At 41.5% G+C, this 25,794-nt stretch overlaps 1 protein-coding gene and 1 long non-coding RNA gene across 2 annotated transcripts in view; both read left to right on the forward strand.

Annotated features, from left to right (window-relative positions):
- CRYL1 (crystallin lambda 1) overlaps positions 1 to 25,794 on the forward strand; it is a 130,864-nt gene that overhangs the window by 23,103 nt on the left and 81,967 nt on the right. The window contains exon 3 of the mRNA XM_025924970.2: positions 9,746 to 9,872. Coding sequence (XP_025780755.1) covers positions 9,746 to 9,872 — 127 coding nt within the window. The remainder of the gene's footprint in view (positions 1 to 9,745; positions 9,873 to 25,794) is intronic.
- Positions 3,248 to 8,308, forward strand: LOC147584904 (uncharacterized). The gene is made up of 2 exons (XR_015254361.1): positions 3,248 to 6,710; positions 6,935 to 8,308. It is a non-coding gene; the product is annotated as an uncharacterized LOC147584904 (long non-coding RNA).

Below are 25,794 nucleotides of genomic sequence, written 5' to 3' on the forward strand. Positions count from 1 at the left end.
CTATGTCTATATATCTGTCTACATCTATATATCTATATGTATATATCTATGTATACATATAAAAGTTTATTTATTTTGAGAGAGAGGGACATTGAAAGAGTGAGTGGGTAGGGGCAGAGAGAGGGACAGACAGAATCCCAAGCAGGCTCCACACCGTCAGGACAAAGCCCAATGTGGGGCTCCGTCTTGACATCATGACCTGAGATCATGATCATCAAACCTTGAGATCATGACCTGAGCCGACAAGGGTCAGATAAGTACTTAACTGATTGGGCCACCCAGGCACCCCATATAGTTTTTAAAGAGTCCTTTAGTTTGGTTTTATTGAGGTTTTTGGAGGGAGCAGAGGTAAATGTATGTTTTATCCAGTGTGTGTAATTAGAAGTCCAAGGCCTAGGTTATTACATGAATCAACTGGGATGACACTGGCTAAAATGATTTTCTAACTCCTTCTACAGAATCTACAAGCCTTTTAGTCCCTTACAATTTATTTCTGAGTTCTGGTTCATATGGAGTTTAGTTCTTGCATGAATTCTACCCTCTTTTACCTTCTAGAAGAATCAAGTTCAAACACAATTTAAATGCCACAGTAATCCTTAAAAAGAAAATATATTATTTCTATTTTTAATTGTGGCAAAAAAGTAACAAAATTTACTTTTTTAAAAACCATTTTAACTGTGTATAGTTCAGTAGTGTTAAGTACATTCACATTGTTGTGCAGCAAATCTCCAGAACTTCTCCTCCGACATTGAAACTCTGTACCCGTTGAACAACAACTTCCCATTTTCCCTCCTCCCAGCCCCTGGCAACCACTATTTTACTTTCTTTTTCTGTGAATTTGGATACTTTAGACGTCTCACATAAGTGGAATCCTATATCTGTGTTTTTGTGACGGGTTTATTTCACTTAGCATTCTGTCCTTGAGATTCATCCATACTGTAGCATATGAAAGGATTTCCTTCCTTTTAAAGGCTGAATAGTTTTCCATTGTATGTACACACCACATTTCGTTTATCCTTTCATCCACTGGTGGACATTTGAATTGCTTCTACCTTTTGGCTCTTGTGCATATGCTGCTGTAAACATGGATGTACAGATATCTAAGTCCCTGCCTTCATTTCCTGCGAATATATACCCAGAAGGGGGATTGCTGGGTCATATAGTAATTCCATTTTTAATTTTTTTAGGAAGCACTATAACGTTTTCCATAGCAGCTGCACTTGTTATAATCTCATGGTAGTATACAAGGGTTCCCACTTTTCCATTGTCTTTTATCTTTTTTAATTAATAAATGCTCCTCTTGAATAAAACTTCAAAAGTATAAATATGAAGAAATTAAAACCACCCATATTTTGCCGTTCAGTGATAATTGTTAACACTTTATTTTCTCCAGTTTTAAATAAAAATTTAACTTCATTGAAGTTACGATGGAAATATTTTGACTTCTGGTGCTAGGTTGACCTCTAGAGGTAGAACTGGTATGCTGCAGCCACTTACTAAAGTGCTTTGAACAAAGTGCATTCTTAACTATTAAATAGTGTAGGTTGAAACATTCTGGCGTGTGTCAGGCTGCTGAAAACCCAACTGAGAGCCCTGTCTTTTCCAGCTGTTTATGTGTTAAGTTCTTCCAGAGTATTCAATGTAAAACTAGAATCATGGGGATAAAACATTGCCAAATGGCTGGTTTTGATTTGTGGGCATAGTTCTTGAACTTGAAGACAATGTAAGGGATTGTCTGAGTATGTCTAAAAGCTCCTCCAATGTCTTACCTGGTTTGCTCTGGGGGTCCTGGAGTTTGCAGCCATCCAGGGGGTTAACGTGTGACCAGGTCTCTCCCCTCATGCTCCTGTCTCTTCCAGGGGCAGAAAGGGCCGTGAGGCCGAATCACTTCCATGGATTCTTCACTCTGAGTCTAATCTGCATGAGGCCATTGGTGTGGCTATTCTGGCTCCTGCCTTCTGTCTGTTTTTCCTTCCTTTCTTCATAGGGGTGTCCCTGGGAATTCTGCAGAACAGTAGCTCATCTAAGCGACAAGAGCCACTCTTGTAGTCCCATCTGATCTAATCTGACTCCGCACATTGGGAAGAAAGGACAGAAGTTTGCTTTGGCTTACTCATGCTTAAAGCAGGTGCTTTTGAGCACGTGAGCCTCTCAAACATAATTCTCTAAATGATGAAATGGGTAATCATTATGTTTTCAGGGTTTAGCATTTAAAAATCCCATCTGAGTTCAACAGAAGAGGTTGGTGGATAAAAGAACTTCAGTGTTTTGTTTACTTAAAAAATGAAAAGCACATATGTCAGGATTGGTGGTTTTTAATTCTCAGAAATGTGGGGATGTTTATTCTTTCCACTTTTTTTTTTACTTTAAAAAATAAGTTACAGAAAGAAAGTCTTTCCAGAAAAAGAACAGGGGCACTGTATTTTATTTGTCACTTATTCCTCTGTGACAGCAAATACATTTAAATGAAATGATTTTTTTTGTTTGTTAGCTGTAAACAGTTTTTCAGAGATATGAACATTTTTATTCTGATTATATTTATGGGCAATGTAGTTAATGTTTATCAGTGTTATTGGTTTCTAGGCTTAGCCACTGCTGCAGGTCTAATTTATATAAATCATATAGTTTAAAACCAAGCAGTTTAGATATGGTATAATTTTCTTCATCCTATCTGTCAAATTTCTGAACAAAATAGACGTGAGGCCCTTTCAGTTTATAAGGATTGAGGCATCCAGATTATATCTGTTGGTGGATGTTTATTGCAAGGCTCTTCAAGGAAGCAAGGGATACTGGGAACTGTCTGCAGCTCCATCACTGCTGCAGAAATGGGACATTGTTCAGGGACACCCGGGCTTCTGACAGTCAGACAACAGCTCTGGTAACTTTCAGCGGTTCTGGGGAGGATTGTTTCATAGCAGATCCTTGTCTGAGGTCCTGCCTTTCTAAAACTCACCATTGCAGTGACTCTACTGTGGGCTCCACCAACCTTTGACCAACTTACTTCATGGGTCTTCATTCAAACCGCCATGAGGGATGAGTTGATGGATGGGCCATGTACCGGTGGCACAGGCACCCAGGGGGCTGAACTCTGGAGCCGGGCCGTAGGTCAGCCTGGCACATCTGTTGGTAACGACACCCTGCAAGGAGATGGTAGGTGTGCTAGGTACACCAGGGCTCCCTGAAGGGACGATGGGAGCCCGGTAGTCTAAGTTCAAGCTCAGCAGACTGGGCCTCGGGTGTTAGCAGCATTCACGAGGGAGGGAGTGGATGCAAACTCTTCCTGTTTTCTCCAGTATATTGTTGACCTTCGATTTTCAAAATTTAAGCCAATGCACTGTGCCCATTAGTTCTACAAATAATAATTCCCACCAGACAGGGTTGTGTGTGTGTGTGTATGTGTGTGTGTGTGCGTGCCATCATGGTCTAGTAGGAGTGAGGAAGAGGCAGTGGCTCCTATTCTGTGTGCTTTTGCAAGAAGGAGTCAGAAGACCCGCTTCCATCCCGCATGCTGCTAGCACTTTATGTCTTTGAGTGATGTAGCCAGTTTGGGCCTCAGTTTCTGAAGTACCAGAGGGAATAAGCTAGATTAAATAAAACAGAAACGTTCTTTGCGTTTTGATGCATTTCAGAAGTATATTGTTATTTTTAAACCTAAACTTGTTGGATTCAGGTGGATTTAGGTATTATATATGTATAAATATAGAATATTCTTACAATAACATATACATACTATTTTGTATATAAATAATATAAACATGTGTATGTTTTTCCAAATGGGTAGAACTGGGAAACAGAAGAGTAGGCCTTAGCAGTGGTAACTCAAAAATATCAGTATTGTTTTTCTTTTCTATACATATGAACAGGAACCATGATGTAATCAGTCAGTGATTATGTGTTATAAATTGTGTGTATAGTAGAGATCATATTCACATTGAATAACTTATTGCTGAAATGATATGGTCAGTATTTCTCCTTTCTCATGAAGTATATAAAATGTGCCTAATGCCTAAGAATTTTAAATCTCAAAGAAACAGTCTAGGGTTTAGTTTCTGGCAATACGGCAACGTAAGCATCCTAGAAATCCTTTTCACTTCAAAATACTTACAAGTATTGAGTAAATGTATAGTTTATAATGCATAGCTGAACTGGCAAGAAAGTAATGGCAATTCTCAGAGGCCAGATTGGGAGCACAGATCCCAAGAGGTATGTGAGAGTCACGGCTGCTCTAAGTAAGCTACTTGCCAGTCTTGCTTTGGTTCTAACAGCAAACCTTAGTCTGAGCAAGATGGGGATCAGATTGGAGACCCCCACGGGAAGCTGGTTTCCAGAGGTCTACATTGCTGCTGAGAGGAGTAGGAAACTAACCCACACGTGGGGGCTTGTCTCTCCTGGCCATGGTTCTGGGTGGAGGGGAGAAAGCGTTTCTCTGAGGATTTACAGCCACAGACAAGCTCTCTAAGAGTCGGAGCCTGAATTCATCTTCCCGTGTGGACTTAAACATTCCAGCCCAACAGTTCACATTGGTCCCTTGGTTAGTGGTGCCTTCAGTGCCTGCCCGAAGCAAATACGTCCCATCTCCAGGATAATGTACCTTAAACAAAGGCTCAGAGAATTTCCGCAGGGTTCAGTGGACATCTGCTCACAACTAAAAATCCCCAACACATGAGAGACAAGGTTTTATGAGCATAGTAACCCGGAAGTCAGATCTGAAGATACTATCTGGCATGCGGTTCCGGAGATAGAGGTAATATGTGACAAGAGTAGTTAAGAAATATGGAGGATACAGAGAGACTGTCTAACATAGATCTCCTTAGAGGTCTGAAAGGGTTAAGGAGAATAGGGAAAAACAATTTATGAAGATGTAATGATTGAGACTTCGTTTCAGTTGAAGACATGGACCCTCATATTCTGGAAGAACAGAGTGTCCTAAGCAGGAGAAATAGGAAGGGTATCTATATCTACATACCTCACAGTGAAACTGTAAAACACCAAGGAACATCAGAAAAGTCTTACAGGCAGTGAGAGAGTGAAAGGAGAGACTGCCCACGAAGGAACGACGGATTGACAACAGCTTTTCAACAGCCAGTGAATTTCTGAATATGGTGGAATAACGTCTGCAAAGTACAGAGAGCCAAGCATAACCTAGTTATCTGATGTGAGGCAGCTTTAATGGGCAAGTGCTCTCTGTTCTGTAAGCACAGTTTTGGACAGTAATTGTACAGGAATTCTATCTACATTACATATTCTATTCTAAAAGTTTTTTTTTAAGTTTATATATTTTTGAGAGAGAGAGAGAGAGAGAGAGAGAGAAAGCAAGAAAGGAGGGGCAGAGAGAGAAGGAGACAGAGAATCCCAAGCAGGCTTCACCCTGTCAGTGCAGAGCCCTATGCAGGGCTCGAACCCACAAACCGTGAGATCATGACCTGAGCCAAAATCAAGAGTCTGACGCTTAACAGACTGAGCCACCCAGGTGCCCCTTGTTTGTTTCTGTTTTTGTTGTTTTGTTAAAAAGTGTGGTAGTCAGAACACTGCTTCTCCCAGGCCCTCATCCCTGGAACCTGGGAATGTGTTACCGTACGTGGCAAAGGAGACCAGATGTGATTAAGTTCAGGGTATGCATGTGGGAGATGATCCAGATTGGTTCAGTGTAATCATGAGGCTCGTTCTTAGGAAAAAATAGTCAGGAGAGTCAAAGAAGGAGGTGCGATGAAAGAGCAGAGGTTGGTAGTGAGATTGCAGGCTGTGAAATGGAAGAGGGCCACAAAGCCAAGGAAAGGGGGGGGGGTGTGCTCTAGGAACTAGAAGACGCATGGAACAGATTCACTTCTAGAGCTTCCAGAAGGAACTCAGCCTTGCTGATATTTCGACGTTAGTCTACTTGAGATTTGCAGCCTTGTGGAACTTGGATGTTAGTCTACTTGAGATTTATTACCTTACAGTCCAGGGGTCAGAAATTTGTATTGTTTAAGCCACTAAGTTTGTGGTAATTTGTCACAGAAGCGACAAGAAACAAATACATCAGCTTTATCGAGATAGAATTTATATACCACACACCTGACTCTTCTAAAGTATACAGTAAATGGTTTTAGTATATTTACAGACTTATGTAACTCTAAAACTTCCGAAAAATGGAACAAAAACATGAAGTGAAAAATAAATGATCTGTGGATCACATGGTGCTCTCCTCACCGTTGTTGTTTGAATGAAGAACACAGACTGTGTTCAGGGAGGTTTGGGGACAGTACTGGTACATGGTCACAGGAACAGGAGCCTCTAGAACAGGTAAATATTTGCTTTTCCTTATCTTAGTAGGGTAACTTTTTCTGGTAACTCTTTATACGTTTCCCTCGATGGCGTGTAAGGTACTATTTTCTGGCATTTAAGTCCGTTTTCTTGATGTTAGCTTATCAAACTTACAAATCATAGATTTCTAACCTGCTGCTAAGACCCCACGCGCTATTCTATACAACGAATACAAATTTCTTGAACTGGCTAAGAAACAGACCTTGTCTTGTATATTTTCAGTAACTTTATAAACCTCTATTTCAAGGAATGTGTTGCATGTAGAAATACTTTCGAATACCTGCTAATTGGGGGTGGTGGTCGGGTTATTCGGTTCCCAACATTGAGTTGTTCCGAGGGGCGCCTTCCGCATGTGTGTCCTTAGGATCCTGCAGAATAAGGTAGCCATTTTCTGGCCCAATTTTAAGGTAGATTTTTTTTTTCAACGTTTATTTATTTTTGGGACAGAGAGAGACAGAGCATGAACGGGGGAGGGCCAGAGAGAGAGGGAGACACAAAATCAGAAACAGGCTCCAGGCTCTGAGCCATCAGCCCAGAGCCTGACGCGGGGCTCGAACTCACGGACCGCGAGATCGTGACCTGAGCTGAAGTCGGACGCCTAACCGACTGCGCCACCCAGGCGCCCCTTAAGGTAGATATTTTAAAGCTGATATATTACAGACCTTCCAAATTATCTGTATGCCAGTCATCTCAGATTCTCCCTCTCCTTGAAACAGATTCGGGTTCAGATCCCAGGTGTGGTGATGGCCCGCCATGGCATTTTTCTGTTTGCTGACCCAGAAGCAGGAGAGACTTTGAATCTGCCGGATCATTTGTTGACTCATTTACCTTTGCCAGGAAGCTTCTTTTTGTTAATTAAAATAAAGAAATCTGTTTGCATTTCAGCATATCTTTTTTTCTTCCCAGTAACAGTAGCAATTTGGTCCTCAGTTTGTAGTTAAAACAAAATACAGGTGCATAGCTTTAAGAAAGAAAAAAAGACAAAACAACAGAAGCACAGCCCCTGACGTCTGGAGCTGGCGGGTCCTCACGGGTAGGCCGTGGCACTCTCCTGTTGGACATAAGGAGTCTCAAGAACACCCATGTCAGACAAGGTCACTGTTAGACCATGAGAGAACGCGACACAGCAAGACCCCGTTTTAAATTTGTCTAAGCACAGACAAGAACGAGGGCACCGTGCAAACCCACAGACGCTGAGTCTTGGCTAAAATGAACGACTGTCACTTCTTTGCCCATTACACCTTTATCTTCCATTTAGTCTGCCCTGCAGATATTTATGTTTGTGGAGACACTCAATCCTCACGTTGCCTTCGCTGAGTTCACAGCATCCAATCCAGTGAACTCAGGCCCTCAGATCCTCTTCCGAATCCCCCGACCCAAGCTTGCATCTGCTCTCGGTGCCCTCAGACGCCCTTACTGATACCCCACGGCTCCCCCTGGTGTGCACTCTCCCTCACTGCAGTGAGTAACGAACCTGAGCCACCCCACTGTACGTGTGTTCCTGGTGCTCTTTGGCTGAAGACGCTGACAGCGTAAAGATAAAAACCATGATACGAAGCGATGTAAAAATTGTTTGACTCACTGGGAAGAACCCACAGAAGTTTTTGGAAAGCATAAATGTTGTTCCTTACTGTGTGTGTGTTTGTATATGTTCTCTGTCTTGTTTAATCACGAATTATAAGCCGGACTGACTGCATAATTTATGAGGCTAAATGAAAATGTGGGGCCCTTTGCTTGATAGTCATTAAAAATTTTGAGACAGTGAGGGGCGCCTGGGTGGCTCAGTCTGTGAAGCATCTGACTTTGCTGAAGGTCACGGTCTCACGGTTCCGTTCGGGAGTTTGAGTCCCCCACGGGGCAGGCTCAGGCCCTGCTTCAGGCAAGCTCGAGCCCCGTTGTGGGTGAACCCTGCTCCTGTCTCTCCCTCTCCCTCTCTGTCTGTCCCTCATGGGATTCTCTTTCTCCTCCCTGCCCCTTGCTCACTCGTGCTCTCTCTCTCTCTCTCTCTCTCAAAAAAAACACAAACAAAAGAATTTTGAGACCGTGATGGCAGGGCATCAGACCCAGCCCAGGGCTCTTCTGAACGCCCATCTCTGTGATGCACAGGCCGCACCCCACGAAGCCAGCTGGTCCTGATTATGAGATACGTTCTTTCAGCCCCGTCCCCCAGGACTGAAAGAAGCGGGCGGAGAACTACTCTCCAGTCTTACCTCCTGTTGGCCTCGCCCCATCTCTTAAAAAGATAAAAATAAAAAAAGAATTGTGAAATGTACGTAACATAAAGTCTACTATCTTAATAATTTCTGACTGTACAGTTCAGCGATATTAAGCGCATTCTCACTGTGCAGCCGTCCGTCACCAAAAGGCCATCTCGCACAACTGAAACTCTGTATCCCCGAAACCACGGTCACCCTCACCCAGCCCTGGCAGCCTCCATTCTACTTCTGCTCTGTGAGTTTGACTGTCCTGGGCACCGCGTACAAGTGGGATCATACAGCATTCGTCTTTTTGTGACTGGCGTATTTCACTTAGCCTGACGTCCTCAAGGTCCGTCCCTGTGGTTGCTGTGACAGGATTTCCGTTTTAGGGCTGAATTGCACTGATTGAATTCTGCTGTATGCACATGCCACATTTGTTTATCCATTCACCCAGGTGTGGACTTCTTGGGTTCCCATCTTTTGGTTATTGTAAACCATGGAACATGGGTGCACAAATGCGCGTTTGAGTACCTGCTTTCATTTGGCGGGGGGGGGGGGGGGGGGTATAACCAGAAATGGAATTGCTGGATCATTTGGTAGTTCTGTTTTTAACTTTTTGAGAAGTCCTCAAACTGCCACTGTGGCTGGCCCTTTCACATTTCCACAGGGTTTCAATTTCTCCACGTCCTCACTAACTCTTGGTTTACTTATTTAGATTCTAATGGGTGTGAAGGGGTAGATCGCTGTGGTTTTGATTTGCATTTCCCTACTAGTTAGTGATGTTTACCTTTGTTTTAATTAAAAAAAATTTTTAAATGTTTATTTTTGAGAGCGAGCAAGAGAGAGTGCGAAAAGGGAAGGGGCAGAGAGAGAGGGAGACACAGAATTGGAAGCAGGCTCCAGGTTCTGAGCCGTCAGCACAAAGCCCATCGTGGGGCTCGAACTCACGGACCGCGACATCATGCCTTGAGCCGAAGTCGGACACTTAACCGACCGAGCCACCCAGGCGCCCCTTTGTCTTGATTTTTTTAAAGTTTATTTATTTATTTTGAGAGAGCGGATGAGCGGGGTAAGGGCAGAGAGAGAGAGAGAGAGAGAGAAAGAAAGAATCCCATGAACCTTGAGATCGTGACCTGAGCCCAGATCAAGACTCGGACAGATGCTTAACCAACTTAGCCACCCAGGCGCCCTACCGTTGCCTTTAATTTGCTCTTGAATACTCACAGGGTCACTCTTCTTTCTAGAAAAGAGATGACGTTTCTGGAGCAGTCGGGCTCTCTGAAAGGCTCTCTGGGTGCCCAAGACCAGCTGTCACTCATCAGTGGCTGTTTGAACATCCAGGAGGCAGTAGAGGGCGCCCTGCACATTCAGGTGAGTTAAGGGTCCTGCACTCAGGTCTGTAAGCTCTTGGGATGGTGTTCCAGTCCCCTTGGAAGAGCAGGGGAAGATAAAGGGCAAAGTGTGGGCATCATGTACCTGAATGTCGGGGTTCTGTTTTATGTGCTAGGAAACATTGTTTCAAAACATCTCCTATACAGTCTCTCCTCAAACTCCTGTGTTCAGAGGAGAATTTTGAGCAGAAATACGGTTTTCTGGACAGCTAACACGTTTCTTTTTGTTTTATGTTCTTACTGAATGAGAGATCCTATTCTTGTTCTGATACATAATACAGTAAAAGCTTAAAGAAATCACCTAGAATAAACCTTTTCATTTCTTGTAATATTTGCATTTAGCTTTTCCAGCGACTTCACTTTTAAAAAGAACTCCTGAAAGAACTGTTGACACAGCAGAGAAAGCTCCAGGCGAGGCTGGGGACAGCCTCAGGGGCTGTGCGGGCAGGTTGGTGCCTGCCGGGTCAGGACCCATCCCTCCTGGAGCTCCTGTGTCTGTGGACGGCTTCTGCACCTCTTTAAGAACCGCGATGTATAAATTTGTCTTTTCAACATGTTACACTTAGTGCCGTAAAGTTTAAGCAGGTTTACCTAAACTAGCATCACTCCTGATCTCCCTCCTGGATATTATGTGTTCTGAGGCTGGCACATTTCCATTTATTCCATGTTGCACATTGCATTTTGTTTCTGTAATGACATTCTAGCTGAGAATTTGGGAGCAGACCAGAAAGACAGTGTGTTTTATGGTCAGCTGCTACTTTTGAGATTGAAGTCAAAGACAGGAAATCTAGGTTCTCCATCTTTGTAGCACTAAAATTTTTCTACTTCATTTAACAAATGCGTGTTGGGGCGCCTGGGTAGTTCAGTCAGTTAAGTGACTTTTTTTTTTTAGTTTTTTTTAATGTTTATTTATTTTTGAGCGAAAGAGACAGAGTGTGAGCAGGGGAGGGACAGAGAGAGAGGGAGAAACAAAATCTGAAGCAGACTCCAGGCTCTGAGCTGTCAGTCCAGAGCCTGGTTGGGGGGGCTCCAACCCATGAAGTACGAATTCATGACCTGAGCTGAAGTCAAGTCGGACGCTTAACTCACTGAGCCACCCAGGTGCCCCTAAGCATCTGACTCTTGATCTCGGCTCCGGACATGATCTCATGGTTCATGAATTTAAGTACTGTGTCAGGCTCTGTGCTGTCAGCTTGGGATTCTCTCTCCCTCTCTCAAAATAAATAAATAAACATTAAAAAAACTACAAATGAGTGTCAAACGGAACATAGGAAGAGCACTATTTGCCAATTCCGTATCTCTTTTGAGTATTTTCATCTCTGTCTCTCATTTGGTGAAGGTTGTATTAAACTGGGGAGTCTTACATGGGATCAGAGGGGTCCTTTAAGGAGCTTTCGAGTGCTGTCTGTTCCACCCTTACTGCGATGCTGGGTGCTGTGAGGGTGGGGGATTCACCGTCTGAGGAGCACGGTGTGGGCTCAGCAGAGAAGGTTCTTGACGCACATCTCGTTTCTAAGGAAAGTATGTGCTTTTTATGCTGATCCTACGGAGGAGGAGAATCAATTTACATTTTGTGGCTTCTGACACGAAAGGCCTGTGGGAGCTTCCTGCCGTGGAGGTGGTGGTTGAGGACACACACTGTAAGTCAAGTGGACTCCGCACTGAGCAGCTGTGTGACCTTGTGAGTCTCTTCAGGTCAAAGCTGCGCTTCCTCATCCGTACAATTGACGTAATAGCCAGGGCACCGGGTGCTTGTGAAGAGAACCGTCCGTGTTCACACCTGAGGTCACTGCCATGGAAGTCGAGTCTCCTTGTTTCCAATGAGAAGATGAAAACAGTTCTTTCTGGGGTCAATTTGATGTATAATATTTACATGATCCATAATAAAGTATTATAGTTATGTATATAATGTGATCTTAAATAGGCATATCTAACACATTACTGAAATATTTCTTTCACATTTTTTCAAAAAAAGCCATTTCTGTTGAAACTCTTAACAAGTGTTTCAGGGCTCCCGGGTAGCTCAGTCGGTTAAACATTTGACTCTTGATCTCGGCTCAGGTCACGATCTCACAGTTCACAAGTTCGAGCCCTGCATCAGGCTCTGTGCTGACAGCTCAGATTATGTCTCCCTCTCTCTCTGCCCCTTCCCTGCTCACACTGTCTCTCTCAGAAATAAACATTGGGAAAAAAAAAGTATCTCTGACTCCAGTGTCTGCCTTCAGTAGAGTGATGTTTTGAGAGTCTCTTTTTTTTTTCTTTAACGAATGAGACTTTATTATTATTTAAAAATATTTTTAAAAATATTTATTTTAGGGGCGCCTGGGTGGCTCAGTCAGTTAAGCGGCCGACTTTGGCTCACGTCATGATCTCGCTGTCTGTGAATTTGAGGCCCACGTCGGGCTCTGTGCTGACAGCTCAGAGCCTGGAGCCTGTTTCAGATTCTGTGTCTCCCTCTCCCTGACCCTCCCCTGTTCATGCTTTGTCTCTCTCTGTCTCAAAAAATAAATAAACATTAAAAAAATTTTAAAAAAAATGTTTCTTTATTTTAGAGAGAGAGACAGAGTGCGAGCAGGGGAGGGGCAGAGAGAGAAGGAGACACAGAATCTGAAGCAGGCTCCAGGCTCTGAGCTATTAACACAGAGTCTGACATGGGGCTTGAACTCACAAACTGTGAGATCATGACCTGAGCCAAAGTCGGACACTTAACTGACTGAGCCACCCAGGTGCCTCGAGACTTTATTATTTTTACTAAATTAATTGATTTATTTTGAGAGAGAGACAGAAAGAGTGAATGGGGTAGAAGCAGAGAGAGAGGGAAAGAGAAAATCTCATGCAGGCTCTGTGCTGTCAGCAAGGAGCCTGACATGGGGACTCGATCCCATGAACCGTGAGATCATGACTCGAGCCAAAACCAAAGGTTGGATGCTTAACCAACTGAGCCACTCAGGCGCCCCTTGAGTCTGTTTTCTAAACAGTTTTCCACAGCACATCTTCTTTGCTTTCCTGAGATGTTGCTGTGCATCACATGTGATATGGCATTGGAAGGTTTATATCCAGCCTTGACTACCAATTCTCAGAACTTTCTCTGGTGGTATACTTGTTTCTCAATGTAACAACTATGTTGCTTTTTGTGTGTTAAAGTGATCTTTATAAAGTTTATTTACAAATTTTCCTGCAGTAGCAATTGTGAAGTCATGCCCCAGGAATAATTAAAACATCTATGTTAAATTTCTTTGTCTCCTGGTCCCATTTTGAAAAATAGATTTTATCAGATGATCTCTAGGCTAGCATGATTGAATTAGTTCAGATCAATGTGTCTTCCCCAAACAGTATATTATTTTTCAAAAAAAAAAAAAAAAATGATAGTACTGCATAATAGGAGAACTTTATGATGACTTGAATGTAAGGTGAGTCTTCCTCTTATGGGATAGTTTTTGGGGAATATTCTGGGTTATAATGCACGTAAAATTTTTAGTCACAGCACTTCACACAGAAAATGCTTAAAAAGTTTATAAAATAATTTTCTGTTGTGACCATTTGTATACAATTTTGATAGTAAACAAATGATGTGGGGTGACATGTTCTATGCACAGTATTGAAAGTTGCTCTTTTAGGTCTGTCTGCAGATTGAATACATGTGACATTTACATACTGAGCAGCATTTGTTATGCAGAACAACACTGAGTCAGTCAGTGTAAAGAAAGGAATATAGAGAAAAGTGATGTAAACTCTAGTAACTAGATTTATTTCCTGAGATTATGTTCTTTGGAAATCCCTTGTACGTCTAGTTCTATGAAGAGTAATAGGGAGGAGCCCAGATCTGAGCCAGGAGGGTTTGGGAAGGTTTGATGAAGGTAGGATATGAGCCTGCTTTGGCCTTTGACAGGTGGATTTTGGGGAACAGGTGGGGACAGTGTCTCAGAAAGAACTGATCGGATGATGGGGCGCCTGGGTGGCTCAGTCGGTTGGGTGTCCGACTTCGGCTCGGGTCATGATCTCACGGCTCGAGAGTTTCAGCCCCGTGTCAGGCTCTGTGCTGACAGCTCAGAGCCTGGAGCCTGCTTTGGATTCTGGGTCTCCCTCTCTCTCTGCCCCTCCCCCCCCCACTCATGCTCTGACTCTCAAAAATAATAAATAAATATTTAAAAAAAAATGGGGAATGAAAGAATGAGGATGAGTGGTGCCAGTGAGTGTATTTTAGGCAACCAGAGTGGAATGGTGACGCTGTCACAGGGCGTTTGGAGCAGTGGGAGAGGGCTGGGAGTGCAAACCAAGTGGGGAGTGCTTGAATGCCAGCCTGAAGACTTACTTAGAGGAAACGAATTAGCATTTGTAAGATGCTTGGAGTAACGCATGGCATATAGGAGCGCTATTTAAGTGTTCTCTGAAAGAAATCAAGAGTTTGGGTTTCATTCTGTATCCTGATTAGAATCCTCCAAGGAAGGCGTTTAGTAGGACAGTGAAGCTAGAAGGAAGAATGGGTAAGAAAACAAAAATCAAGATTGCATTTTTTTGTCTGTTGCTTTGACTGTCTTGAGCGTGTTTACACAATTTCTTTGTATGACCCAGGGCAAACTCGATTTTGCAAATTTTGCAACTAATGCTTATTAATTTCATCTTCTGTTTATCAAACAAGTCAATAACCCTCTGAAATCAAAACCTGCCTCGTGTTCTATCATGTGTTTGTTAAATTACATGAGATTTCTAACAATCTAAGGATGTTAAAAATATATTTTAAAGAGTAAAGAAAGAATGAAGGGAGTTTAGGAAAATCCTGTGTTGGTCCATTGTTCCCAAATGTCTTAACGTTTTGGTGTATTTGTATTTCCTTCCATTTCTTCTAGGTCTTTCCTCTCTTTCTCTAACATACTTAACATTATACCATAAATAGAATTTTGTATCGTGACTTTTGTTTAAAACTTAGAACACTTCTTGCTGTGTGCTTTGCCCAAAATTGTACCAGATTTAAGTATGGTTTTTGGATTTAACATAATTGTTATGTTCATCATGTGATACCTGATCTGAAAGAACCTTCCATCTAAGAATGTTATTAAAGCTGAAGTACCAAAGCGCCATCTGTCAGGTGTCTACTCTTTACCAGGCCTCCTGGCCCTGCCTCATCTTGGTGCCCATAGACTTCTTGCTAGCTGTGCCCTTATCAGCTCTTACAATTCTGTTTTCCAATTTATAAAAGGAAAGGTTCGCCTCGTAGAAATATTAATCTGGGCCATTTGGAGACATTTTCTTACAAAAGGAAAATTATCATTACCTTTGGGAATTGTTCAAAAGCAGGAGACAGAGTTTGTGAATTAACAAATGAACAAAACACACTGCTTGCCACACGGTTGTTTAACTACAAACAGTCCTACTGTAGGATTTACTGAGTCCCCGAGGGTCAGAGTCCCAGGAATGTGAGTGTAACTCTCTATGGTGGATTGTCTTCTACCCAAACCCCAGAGGGTAGGAGCACGGGTCAGAAAGTTCCTTAATTGTCTGCTGAAATGTGGGAGCAGGCGAGAATGAAACCTGAATTACTAGAACTTAGTGCAATTTGGAAATCAAATCTTGCCTAGCAAGAAAATCTACTGTGCTGGAAAAGTAAGTTCATTCTGAAAAGCCTGTCTAAAGCTTTGACTGACTCTGAAAGAGCCTTAGTGCTGTGATATAGAGCCTTTATCTGATTTCTGGAATTTAAGACTTGAGATTGAAGTAGCCGGTAGGAGCCGTGGGAATGGCTTATAGAATTAGGGAGTTTAAATGGAATTTACTTATACAAAATCAGGACAATTGCTGAAACCCTAGAAGTAAAAATTTCATCATCTGTGTAGATGCGCAGAATTTGCATCTGAACTTTACCTTTAAAATTTAGAAGATGCGAGTCATTTTGATGAGGACTTTGAGACACTGTCAGGAATTACAGGATGCACTATTCATAAAAACTAACATCACTTTTGAATGTGTATATTTTCTTAAAGGATGGAAACTTTTTGGACATTAGGTCTTGGTTCACCGAGACTCAGTGTAATCATTTCGGTAGGGACGGGGCTGTGGGTACGGGGCTGGGGTGCTTGCGTAGCAAAGGGCACACGGGCAGCCAACACTGAGAACATACGGGAGTATACACAGAAACTCAAATCTTACCTTTTCTGTTCCATGTGTGTTCTTTTTTAATTTTTTAATGTTTGTTTATTTTTGAGAGTGAGAGAGACAGCATGAGCAGGGGAGGGGCGGAGAGAGAGAGGGAGACAACAGAATCCGAAGCAGGCTCCAGGCCCCAAGCTGTCAGCACAGACCCACAAACTGTGAGATCATGCTCTGAGCTGCAGTCAGAGGTTTAACTGACTGAGCCACCAAGGCACCGCTCCGTGTGTTTTTTTAAAGAAAAATTTGTAAGATCAAGTTTACACAACTATAGCTTACATATAATAAAATTCACCATTTTTAGTGATTAGTTCTGTGTGTTTTGACAAATGCGTATAATCGTGTAGTCACCATCACATTCAGACTTGAGAACGTTTCCATTACCACCCAGAGTGCCCTCCTTCCCCTGTTCTCAGTCTCCTCCCTCCCCTTGGGCCCTAGCAAACAGTCATCTGTTTTTGTTTTTTTTTCTTACCGTTTTGCCTTTTCCATAATATTCCAAATATTTTGTTTTGTTTCTTAAATTCCACATAAGAGTTATCATATGGTATTTGTTTTTCTCTGACTTGTTTTGCTTAGCATAATATTCTGTAACTCCATCCACGTCATTGCAAATGGCAAGATTTCATCTTTTTTAGGGCTGAGTAATATTCCATTGTATGTATATACCCTGTCCTCTTTATCCATTCATCAGTCAATGGACACTTGGGCTTTTTCCATAATTTGGCTATTGTAGATAATGCTGCTATAAACATTGGGGTGCGTGTATTCCATTGAATTAGTATTTTTGTATTCTTTGGGTAAATACATAGTAGTGTGATTGTTGAACCGTAGAGCACTTCCATTTTAATTTTTGAGGACCCTCCCCACTGTTTTCCAAGGTGGCTGTACCAGTTCGCATTCCCACCAACAGTGCAAGATGGTTCTCCTTTTGCATTCTTGCCAACCCTTGTTTCTTATGTTGTTGATTTTAGCCACTCTGACAGGTATGAGGGTGTCTACACTCATTGTAGTTTTGATTTGTATTTCCCTGATGACCAGTGATCTTGAGCACCTCTTCACGTGTCTGTTGGTCATTTGGATGTCTTCTCTATTCATATCTTCTGCCCGTTTTTGATTGGATTGGTTTGTTTGTTTTTTGGGTGTGAGTTTTACAAGTTCTTTCTAGATTTTGGATACTAACCCTTTATCAGATCCATCATTTGCAAATATCCTCTCTCATTCCATTGGTTGCCTTTTAGTTTTGTCGATTGTTTCCTTTGCCGCGTGGAAACTTGTTACTTTGACGTAGTCCCCAAGCGTATTTTTGTTTCCCTTGCCTCAGGAGACATCAAGAAAAAATTTGCCGTGGCCTGATGTCAGAGAAATCACTGCCTGTGCTCTCTTCAATAATTTTTATGGTTTCAGGTGTCACATTTAGGTCTGTAATCCATTTTGAGTTTATTCTTGTGTATGGTGAAAGAGAATGTTGCCGTTTCATTCGTTTGCATGTGGCTGTCCAGTTTTCCCAACACCGTTTGTTGAAGAGACAGTCTTTTTCCCATTGCATATCCTTTCCTGCTTTGTCGAGATTAATTGACCATGTAACCATGGGTTCATGTCTGTGTTTTATATTCTGTTCCATTGATCTATGTGTCTGTTTTTGGGCCAATTCCATACTGTCTTGATCACTACAGCTCTGTAATATGGCTTGAAATCTGGACTTGTGATGCCTCCAGCTTTGCTTTTCTTTTTCAAGATTGCTTTGGCTATTCGGGGTCTTTTCTGGTTCCATACAAATGTAAGGATTGTTTGTTCTAGCTCTGTGAAAAATGCCATTGGTGTTTTGATAGGGATTGCATTACGTGTGTAGATTGCTTTGAGTCATATAGACATTTTAATAATATTTCTTCTTCCTGTCCATGAGCATAGAATGTCTTTCCATTTCTTGTGTTGTCTTCAGTTTCTTCCATCAGAGTTTTATAGTTTTCAGAGTATAGTTCTTTACCTTTTTGGTTAGGTTTATTCCTAGGAATCTTATTATTTTTGGTGTAATTGTAAATGGGATTAGTTCCTTAATTTGTCTTTCTGCTGCTTCATTATGGGTGTATAGAAAGAAATGCAGCAGATATCTGTATGTTGATTTTGTGACCTGTGACTTTACTTAATTCATTTTTCAGTTCTAGTAGTTTCTTGGTGGAGTCTTTTAGGTGTTCTGTACAGAGTATTATGTCATCTGCAAATAACGAAAGTTTTACTTCTTTGCCAGTTTGGATGCCTTTTATTTCTTTTTGTTGTCTGATTGCTGTGGCCAGGACTTCCAGTACTATGTTGAAGAAAAGTGGTGTTGGGTTTCCTGGGTGGCTCAGTTAAGTGACCCTTGATTGTGGCTCAGGTTATGATCTCACAGGCCATGAGATTGAGTCCCTCATTGGGCTCCATGCTGGGAGTCCAGATCTCTCTCTCCCCCTCTCTTTCTCCCTCTGCCCCTCCCCTACTCACATGTGTGCCTGCACTCAAAATAAATTAAATGAATGAATCAATGAATGAATGTTTAAAAAAAAGTGGCAAGAGTGGACATTCCTGTCTTGGTCGTGACTGTAGAGGAAAAGCTGTCAGTTTTTCCCCATTTAGGATATTAGCTGTGGGTTTTTCATATATGGGTTTTATTGTGTTGAGGTGTATTTTCTCTAAGCCTACCTTGTTGAGGATTTTTATCATGAATGGATGTACTTTGTCAAATGCTTTTCTGCATCTATTGAAATAATCATATGGTTCTTATTCTTTCTCTTATTAACGTAATGTATCATATTGACTGATTTGCGAATGTTGAACCACCCTTGCAACCCAGGAATAAATCCTACTTGATCGTCCTGGATGGTTTTTTAAATGTATTGTTGGATTTAGTTTGCTGGTGTTTTCTTGAGGACTTTTGCATCTGTATTCCTCAGAGATATTGGCTTATAGTTCTCTTTTTTAGTGCTGTCTTTATCTGATGTTGGTATCAGGGTAATGCTGACCTCATAGAACGAGTTTGGAAGTTTTCCTTCCTTTTCTATGTTTTGGAATAGTTTGAGAAGAGTACTTATTAACTCTACTTTAAATGTTTGGTAGAGGGGCGCCTGGGTGGCGCAGTCGGTTAAGCGTCCGACTTCAGCCAGGTCACGATCTCGCGGTCCGTGAGTTCGAGCCCCGCGTCGGGCTCTGGGCTGATGGCTCGGAGCCTGGAGCCTGTTTCCGATTCTGTGTCTCCCTCTCTCTCTGCCCCTCCCCCGTTCATGCTCTGTCTCTCTCTGTCCCAAAAATAAATAAAAAAACGTTGAAAAAAAAAATTAAAAAAAAAAAAATAAATGTTTGGTAGAACTCACCTGTGAAGCCATCTGGTCCAGGACTTTTGTTTGTTGGGAGGTTTTTGATTATGGACTCAATTTCTTTGCCGGTTATCAGTCTATTCAAATTTTCTATTTTTTCTTGTTTCAGTTTTGGTAATTTATATGTTTCTTGGAATTTCTCCATTTCTTCTAGGTCGTCCAATTTGTTGGCATCTAGTTTTTCATAATTTCTTGTAATTGTATTTCTGTGGTCTTGGTTGTTACTTGTTTTCTCTCATTTGTGACTTTATTTGGGTCCTTTTTTTTCTTTTTGATAAGTCTGGCTAGAGGTTTATCAATTTTATTAATTTTGTAAAAATCAGCTCCTGGTTTCATTGATCTGTTATTTATATCATTTATTTCTGCTTTGATCCTTATTATTTCCTTCCTTCTGCTAGTTTTCTGTTCTTGTTTGTTCTTTTTCTAGCCTCTTCAGGTTAAGCATAGGTTATTTATTTGAAATTTTTCTTATTTCTTGAGGTAGGCCTGTATTGTTATAAGCTTCTCTCTTAGAATTGCTTTTGCTGCATCCCAAAGATTTTGGACCCTTGTACTTTCATTTTATTTCTTATTTTGTGTCCTGGTTGACCCATTCATTGTTTAGTAGCATTTTATGGAACCTCCGTGTATTTGTGGCCTTCAGGTTTTTTCTTGTGGTTAACTTCTAGTTCCATAGTGTTGTGGTCAGAAAAGGTGCAGGGTATGACTTTGATCTTCTTGAATTGGTTGAGGCCTGTGTTGTAGCCTAATGTGTGATCTCTTATTCCATGTGCACTTGATAATAATTTGTATTCTGCTGTTTTAGGTTGGAATGTTCTGAATATCTCTGTTAAATCCATCTGTTCCAGTATGTTATTCAAAGCCGTTGTTTCCTTGGTGATTTTCTGTTGAGATGATCTGTCCATTGATGTAAGTGGGGTGTTAAAGCCCCCTACTATTATTGTAGTATTATCAATGAGTTCCTTTATGTTTGTTATTGTTTTATGTATTTGGGTGCTTCATGTTGGGTGCATAAATATGTACAATTGTTACATCTTATTTTGGGTCGTTCCCTTTATTGTTTTATAATGCCCTTCTTTGTCTCTTGTTACAGTATTTGTTTTAAAGTCTAGTTTGTCCCATATAAGTATTGCTACTCCAGCTTTCTTTTGACATCCATTTATATTATAGATGTTTCTCTATCCCTTCTCTTTTAATCTGCAGGTGTTTTTAGGTCTAAAATGAGTCTGTCTGTCTTGATTGATTGATTGATTGAGAGTGCAAGGAGGGGAGGGGCAGAGAGAGAGAGAGAGAGAGAGAGAGAGACAGGGAGAGAGGGAGAGAGAGAGAGAGAGATCCGAAGTGGGCTTTGTGCTAACAGCAGCGAGCCCAGTGTGGGGCTTGAACCCATGAACTGTGAGATCATGACCTGAGCTGAAGTTGGATGTTCAACTGACTGAGCCACCCAGGTGTCCCTAAAGCAAGTCTTTTGTAGGGAGCATGTAGATGGGTCTTTTAAAAATTATTATTATCCATTCTGACACCCTATGTCTTTTGATTGGAGCATTTAGTCCGGTTTGAATTATACATTCAAAGTAATTATTGATAGATATTTGTATTTTTTGCTTTGTAGTTGTTTCTGGAGATTTTCTCTGATCCTTTGTTATCTTTCTTTCATGGTATGCTGATTTTCTTTAGTGATATGTTTGGATTTCTTTTTCTTTATTCTTTGCATATTTATCAATAGGTTTGATTTGTGGTTACTATTAGGTTTGTATATAGTATCTTCTACATATAACAGTCTATATAAAATTGATGGTTGTTTAAGCTTCAACCCATTCTTTACACCTGCCCTCTCCACGTTTTAGCTGTATGGTGTCATATTTTATATCCTTTTGTGAGTTCCTTGACTGATTTCTTTTTTAGTTTATTTTTTTATTTATTTGTATTTGTTTAAAAAAATTTTTTAAGTTTATTTATGTATTTAGAGAGAGAGAGAGAGAACGGGCGGGGCAGAGAGAGAGAGAGAGAGAGAGAGAGAGAGAGAGAATGAGAATCCCACCAGGCTCCGCACTGCTAGCACAGAGCCTGATTCAGGGGTTGGAACTCATGAACTGAGATCATGACCTGAGCCGAAACCAAGATCTGATGCTTAACTGACTGAACCACCCGGGCGCCCCTGATTTCTTTTTTATTTTAAGTTCACTCATTTATTTTGAGAGAGAGACAGAGACAGAGTGGTGGAGGGGCAGAGAGAGAGAATTCCAAGCAAGCTTTTGCTGCCAGTGTGGAGCCCTGCACAGGGCTTGAACCCAGGAACCGTGAGGTCATGACCTGAGCTGAAATGAAGAGTTGGGCGCTTAACCAACTGAGCCATCCAGGCACTCCCTTAACTGATTTCTTATAGAAACATTCATTTTTCTGCTTTTGTGTTTCCTATGTTCATACTGTCACTTTGGTTTTTCTTTTCCATTCACAGAGTCCCCTTCAGTATTTCTTGTGGGACTGGTTTAGTGGTCATGAACTCCTTTAATTTTTGTTTATCTGTGAAGCTTTTTATTTCTCCTATTTTGAATAGCCTAGAGGACAGAGCATTCTTGACTGCAGATTTTTCCCACCCAGCACTTTGAATATATCATGCCAGTCCTTTCTGCCTTGGAGAGTTTCTGCTAAAAAATCTGCTTATGGGTTTTCACTTATAAGTAACTGTCTTCTTTTGTATGCGTGCTTTTAAGAGTTTTTCCCTATCACTATATTTTGCCAGTTTAATTATAATATGTCTCGGTGTGGATCTATTTTTGTTGATTTTGTTGGGGGTTTCTCTGTGCCTCCTGGATCTGAATATCTGCTTCATTCCCCAAATTAGGAAAGTTTTCAGGTATTATTTCTTCAAATAAATTTTCTGCCGCCTTTTCTCTTTCTACTGGGATTCCTATAATACAAATGTTATTACGTTTGATGGAGTCACTGAGTTCCCTAAGTCTATTCTTATTTTGTAGGATTTTTCTTTCTCTCTTTTGTTCAGCTTTATTGTTTTCCATTACTTTGTCTTCTAGGTCATTAAATCTTTCCTCTGCTTTTCTTCTAGTCTGCAGTTGATTGCATCAAGCATGTTTCTAATCTCATTTATTACACTCTTCATCTCTGAATGATCCTTTTTTAACTCTTTTTATCCCTGTTGTAAGGTCTCCCTGTTGTCTTCCATGTTTTTCCTCAAGCCCAGTGAGTATCCTTATGATCGATGCTTTAAATTCTCCATCAGGCATGTTACTTACATCCGTTTTGCTTAGATCTCTGCCTGTGGCCTTGTCTTGGTTTTTCATTAGGGCTAAGTTCCTCTGTCTTCTCATTTTGAGAGAAGTCTAAGTTTCTGCCTGCTTCTGTATGTTAGAAAGTCCAGTTATGTCTCCTGCTCCTGAGAGTAATAGAAGAAGAGGTCATGTGCCCAGGGCCTGGCCCTTCAGGGAGTGCCTCTAGTGTGTGCTGTGTGCATTCTGCTGTTATGTTCTGTCTGGTCTGTCCTTCAGACTGGTTGTCTGCAAAGGCTCTCCTTGCCTTCTGTGGGCAGTGTTTGGTCTCTGGCCTGAATGTGGTGAGTTTTAACTAGTTGTGTTCTGGACTACTTGTAAGATGAGACCAGTCACCACCTCCGCTATACCAAGGTCCTGTAACACTCTCTGGTTGGGAGACACGGTGTGGCCATGGGTTTGTGCTGGTCTCCTGCGGGAGGGACTCACTGTGCTGGGATTGAGGCAACATGACTGAGAAGGGCAGTCTCACCAGAGTGTGTGTGTGGGGGTGGGGTGGGGCTTGGTATAAGCAAGTTAGGCAGCCATTGTCCATGCTGTCTGTTTCTTGCAGGTGGCTCTGTGTTTATACTGAGGGGTAGGGGAGAGAACCGGCACTGGCCAGCTAATTTGTTCATGGAGAGGTCTCTCTGAATGCTGCCTCTCCGGGGCATGCTTTGAGAAGGACAAATAATCTCCCCACTGTGCTCTTCAGATCTCTGTTTCCATGCCGTATGTCCCTGGGTTGTTGGCCTGCTTCCTCTCCAAGAGCGGTCACATTGCTTCTGGACTCTTCTGGAGCCTGGCCCATTGGCACTTAGAACTCCAGGCTTTAAGGCCCTCTGCTTGCAAGAACTGATGAAATTCAGCTGCTTTTGCTTTCCAAGCCAATGGCTATGGGGAAATATTCTCCTCATATGTTCCCTTGTATACTCCTCTTTCTCTCTTGCCCTTCTCTTCAGTCATGGCTGCCTTCCCTCTACAACACTTATGATTCGTTTCTCCCATAAGCCTCATCTCCACACTTCCTGCCTTCTTCGATGTGCCCTCTTGTCTGTCTTGAGTTGTGGAGTTCGTTTCACCAACATTCAGGTTGATTTCTGGGGTATTTAGGATGATTTGATAGTTACCCAGTTGTATTTGTGGGACGAGGCCAGCCTCGGGTCTTCTTCCGCCATTGTTTTCTTCCCCCTTCCCCTCCATTTGTTCCATTTGGTTTTTGTTCTCCTCTGCCACCGTCCTTTTAGCTGCCTTTTGGATTGAGTGTTTTTTATCATTCCATTTTATTTCCATGATCGGCTCTTGATTTGTAACTCTCGAAAATCTATTTTGGTGATCACCACAGGATTTGTGACATTCTTTTAAAATTAGCCTTCATGTGCCGTGTAAGGACCTTACAATAATAAGTGCTCCCGGTTCCTTCCGTCTTTTGTGTAATTGCTGTGGATTCTTCTTTTGCACGTGCCAAAACCGCAACTTCAGTGCCGCCACTTTTTCTTCATACATTCAACTGACATTTAGAGCAATTAAATTAAACCCTGTACTTATCTTCATTTCCACTATTCCGGCATTATTCCTTTTTTTGTGTGTATAAATCCAGATTTCTCCTGGACTCATGTACCTTTTGTCTGAAAGACTTCCTTTAAGGTTCCTTAGAGTACAAGCCTGCTGGTAAAGAATTCTCTCAGCTTTTTCAGAGAAAGACTTCATTTTCTCTCCCATTTTTAAAGTAACTTTTTTTCTTGGTATAGAATTTTGTGTTGACAGTTTTTCTTTAGTTCTTTAAATATGTCACTTCATAATCTTCTGGCTTGCATAGTTTCTGACAAGTCTGCTTTATTATTATCTTTATTTCTCTGTATGTAATATGTCTTTTTTCTTTGCCTCACGTTAATATTTTTCATATCTTTGGTTTTTAGCAGCTCGAATATGAGGTGTCTAGGAGTGTGTGTGTGTGTGTGTGTGTGTGTGTGTGTGTGTGTGTTTGTGTATTTGCTTTCTTTCCTATTTGGTGTTCTGAGCTTCTTGGATCTATGAGTTTCTGTTCATTTTGGAAATATCTTGGTCATTTTCTCTTCAACTCTTTTTGCCCCCTTCTCTCTTCCTTTGGAATTATAATTATGTGTATGTTAAAGTACTTCATACTGTTCCACACCTTTTGGATGCTCTGTTCTGTCCCCTCCCCGCCCCCCCTGCCAACTTGTGTGTGTGTGTCTGACCTTTCATTTCATGGAATATTTTTCATCATTATAGAGTGTTCTAATGATACTGTCTGTATTAGTTACCTATTGTGTCACAAATTACCCCAAACCTGACTAGCTTAAAACAACAATAAACCAATATTATCTTGGGAGTACCTTGGTTGAGTGATTCTTCCTTAGGGCTTCTCTTGATGTTTCAGTTAAGACTTTGGCCAGGGTTGCTATTATCTAAGACTTGGTGTGGCTGGAAGGTTCATTTTCAAGATGCATCGTTCACATTGTTATCAAATTAATTGCCAGGAGACTGTGGTTCCTTCCCCTGTAGACCTCTCTATAGGTTTGCTTGAATGTTCTCATGAGTTGACATTTGGCTTTCCCAGATGAGTGATCTCCAAGATGGTGAAAGCTGCAATAACTTGTATGACCTAACCTAAGAAGCCACATATAGTCATTTTTATAGTATCCTATAGGTACACAGGTCAGGCCTATTCAGTGTGGGTGGGGATTACATTAGGGCATGCATACAAGGAAGCAGGGATCTTTGGGGGCTGTCTTAGAGGCTGGCTACTACACTGTCAAAGGCAGCTTTTATTTTTGTCATTGTCATTTTCATTTCTTGCATTTCTGTTACTCTTTTTTTTTTAACCTTCCAGCTCCCTGCTGAAAGTCCTCATTTGTTCACGTAGCCATTAGAGCATTTAGCATATTGAATCATAGTTAAGTTCCCTGTCTGTTAGTTCAAACATGTGGATTATCTCCGAGTCTAATTCTGTTGATTGCTTTGTCTCTTGACAAAGTGTAGTTTCCCTCGCCTTTTTGTGTTTCTTGTAATTTTTCACTGAATGTTGACATTGTGTGCAGGAAATGAGAAATTGAGATAAAGCACTATTTATGCCTCGAAGTGGATATGCCCTTTTTCTGCTAAATTGTTGGTGTAAATT

This window comes from Puma concolor, chromosome A1, assembly GCF_028749965.1.
Source record: "Puma concolor isolate L17-30 chromosome A1, mPumCon1.1.hap2, whole genome shotgun sequence".
Lineage (NCBI taxonomy): Eukaryota > Metazoa > Chordata > Mammalia > Carnivora > Felidae > Puma > Puma concolor.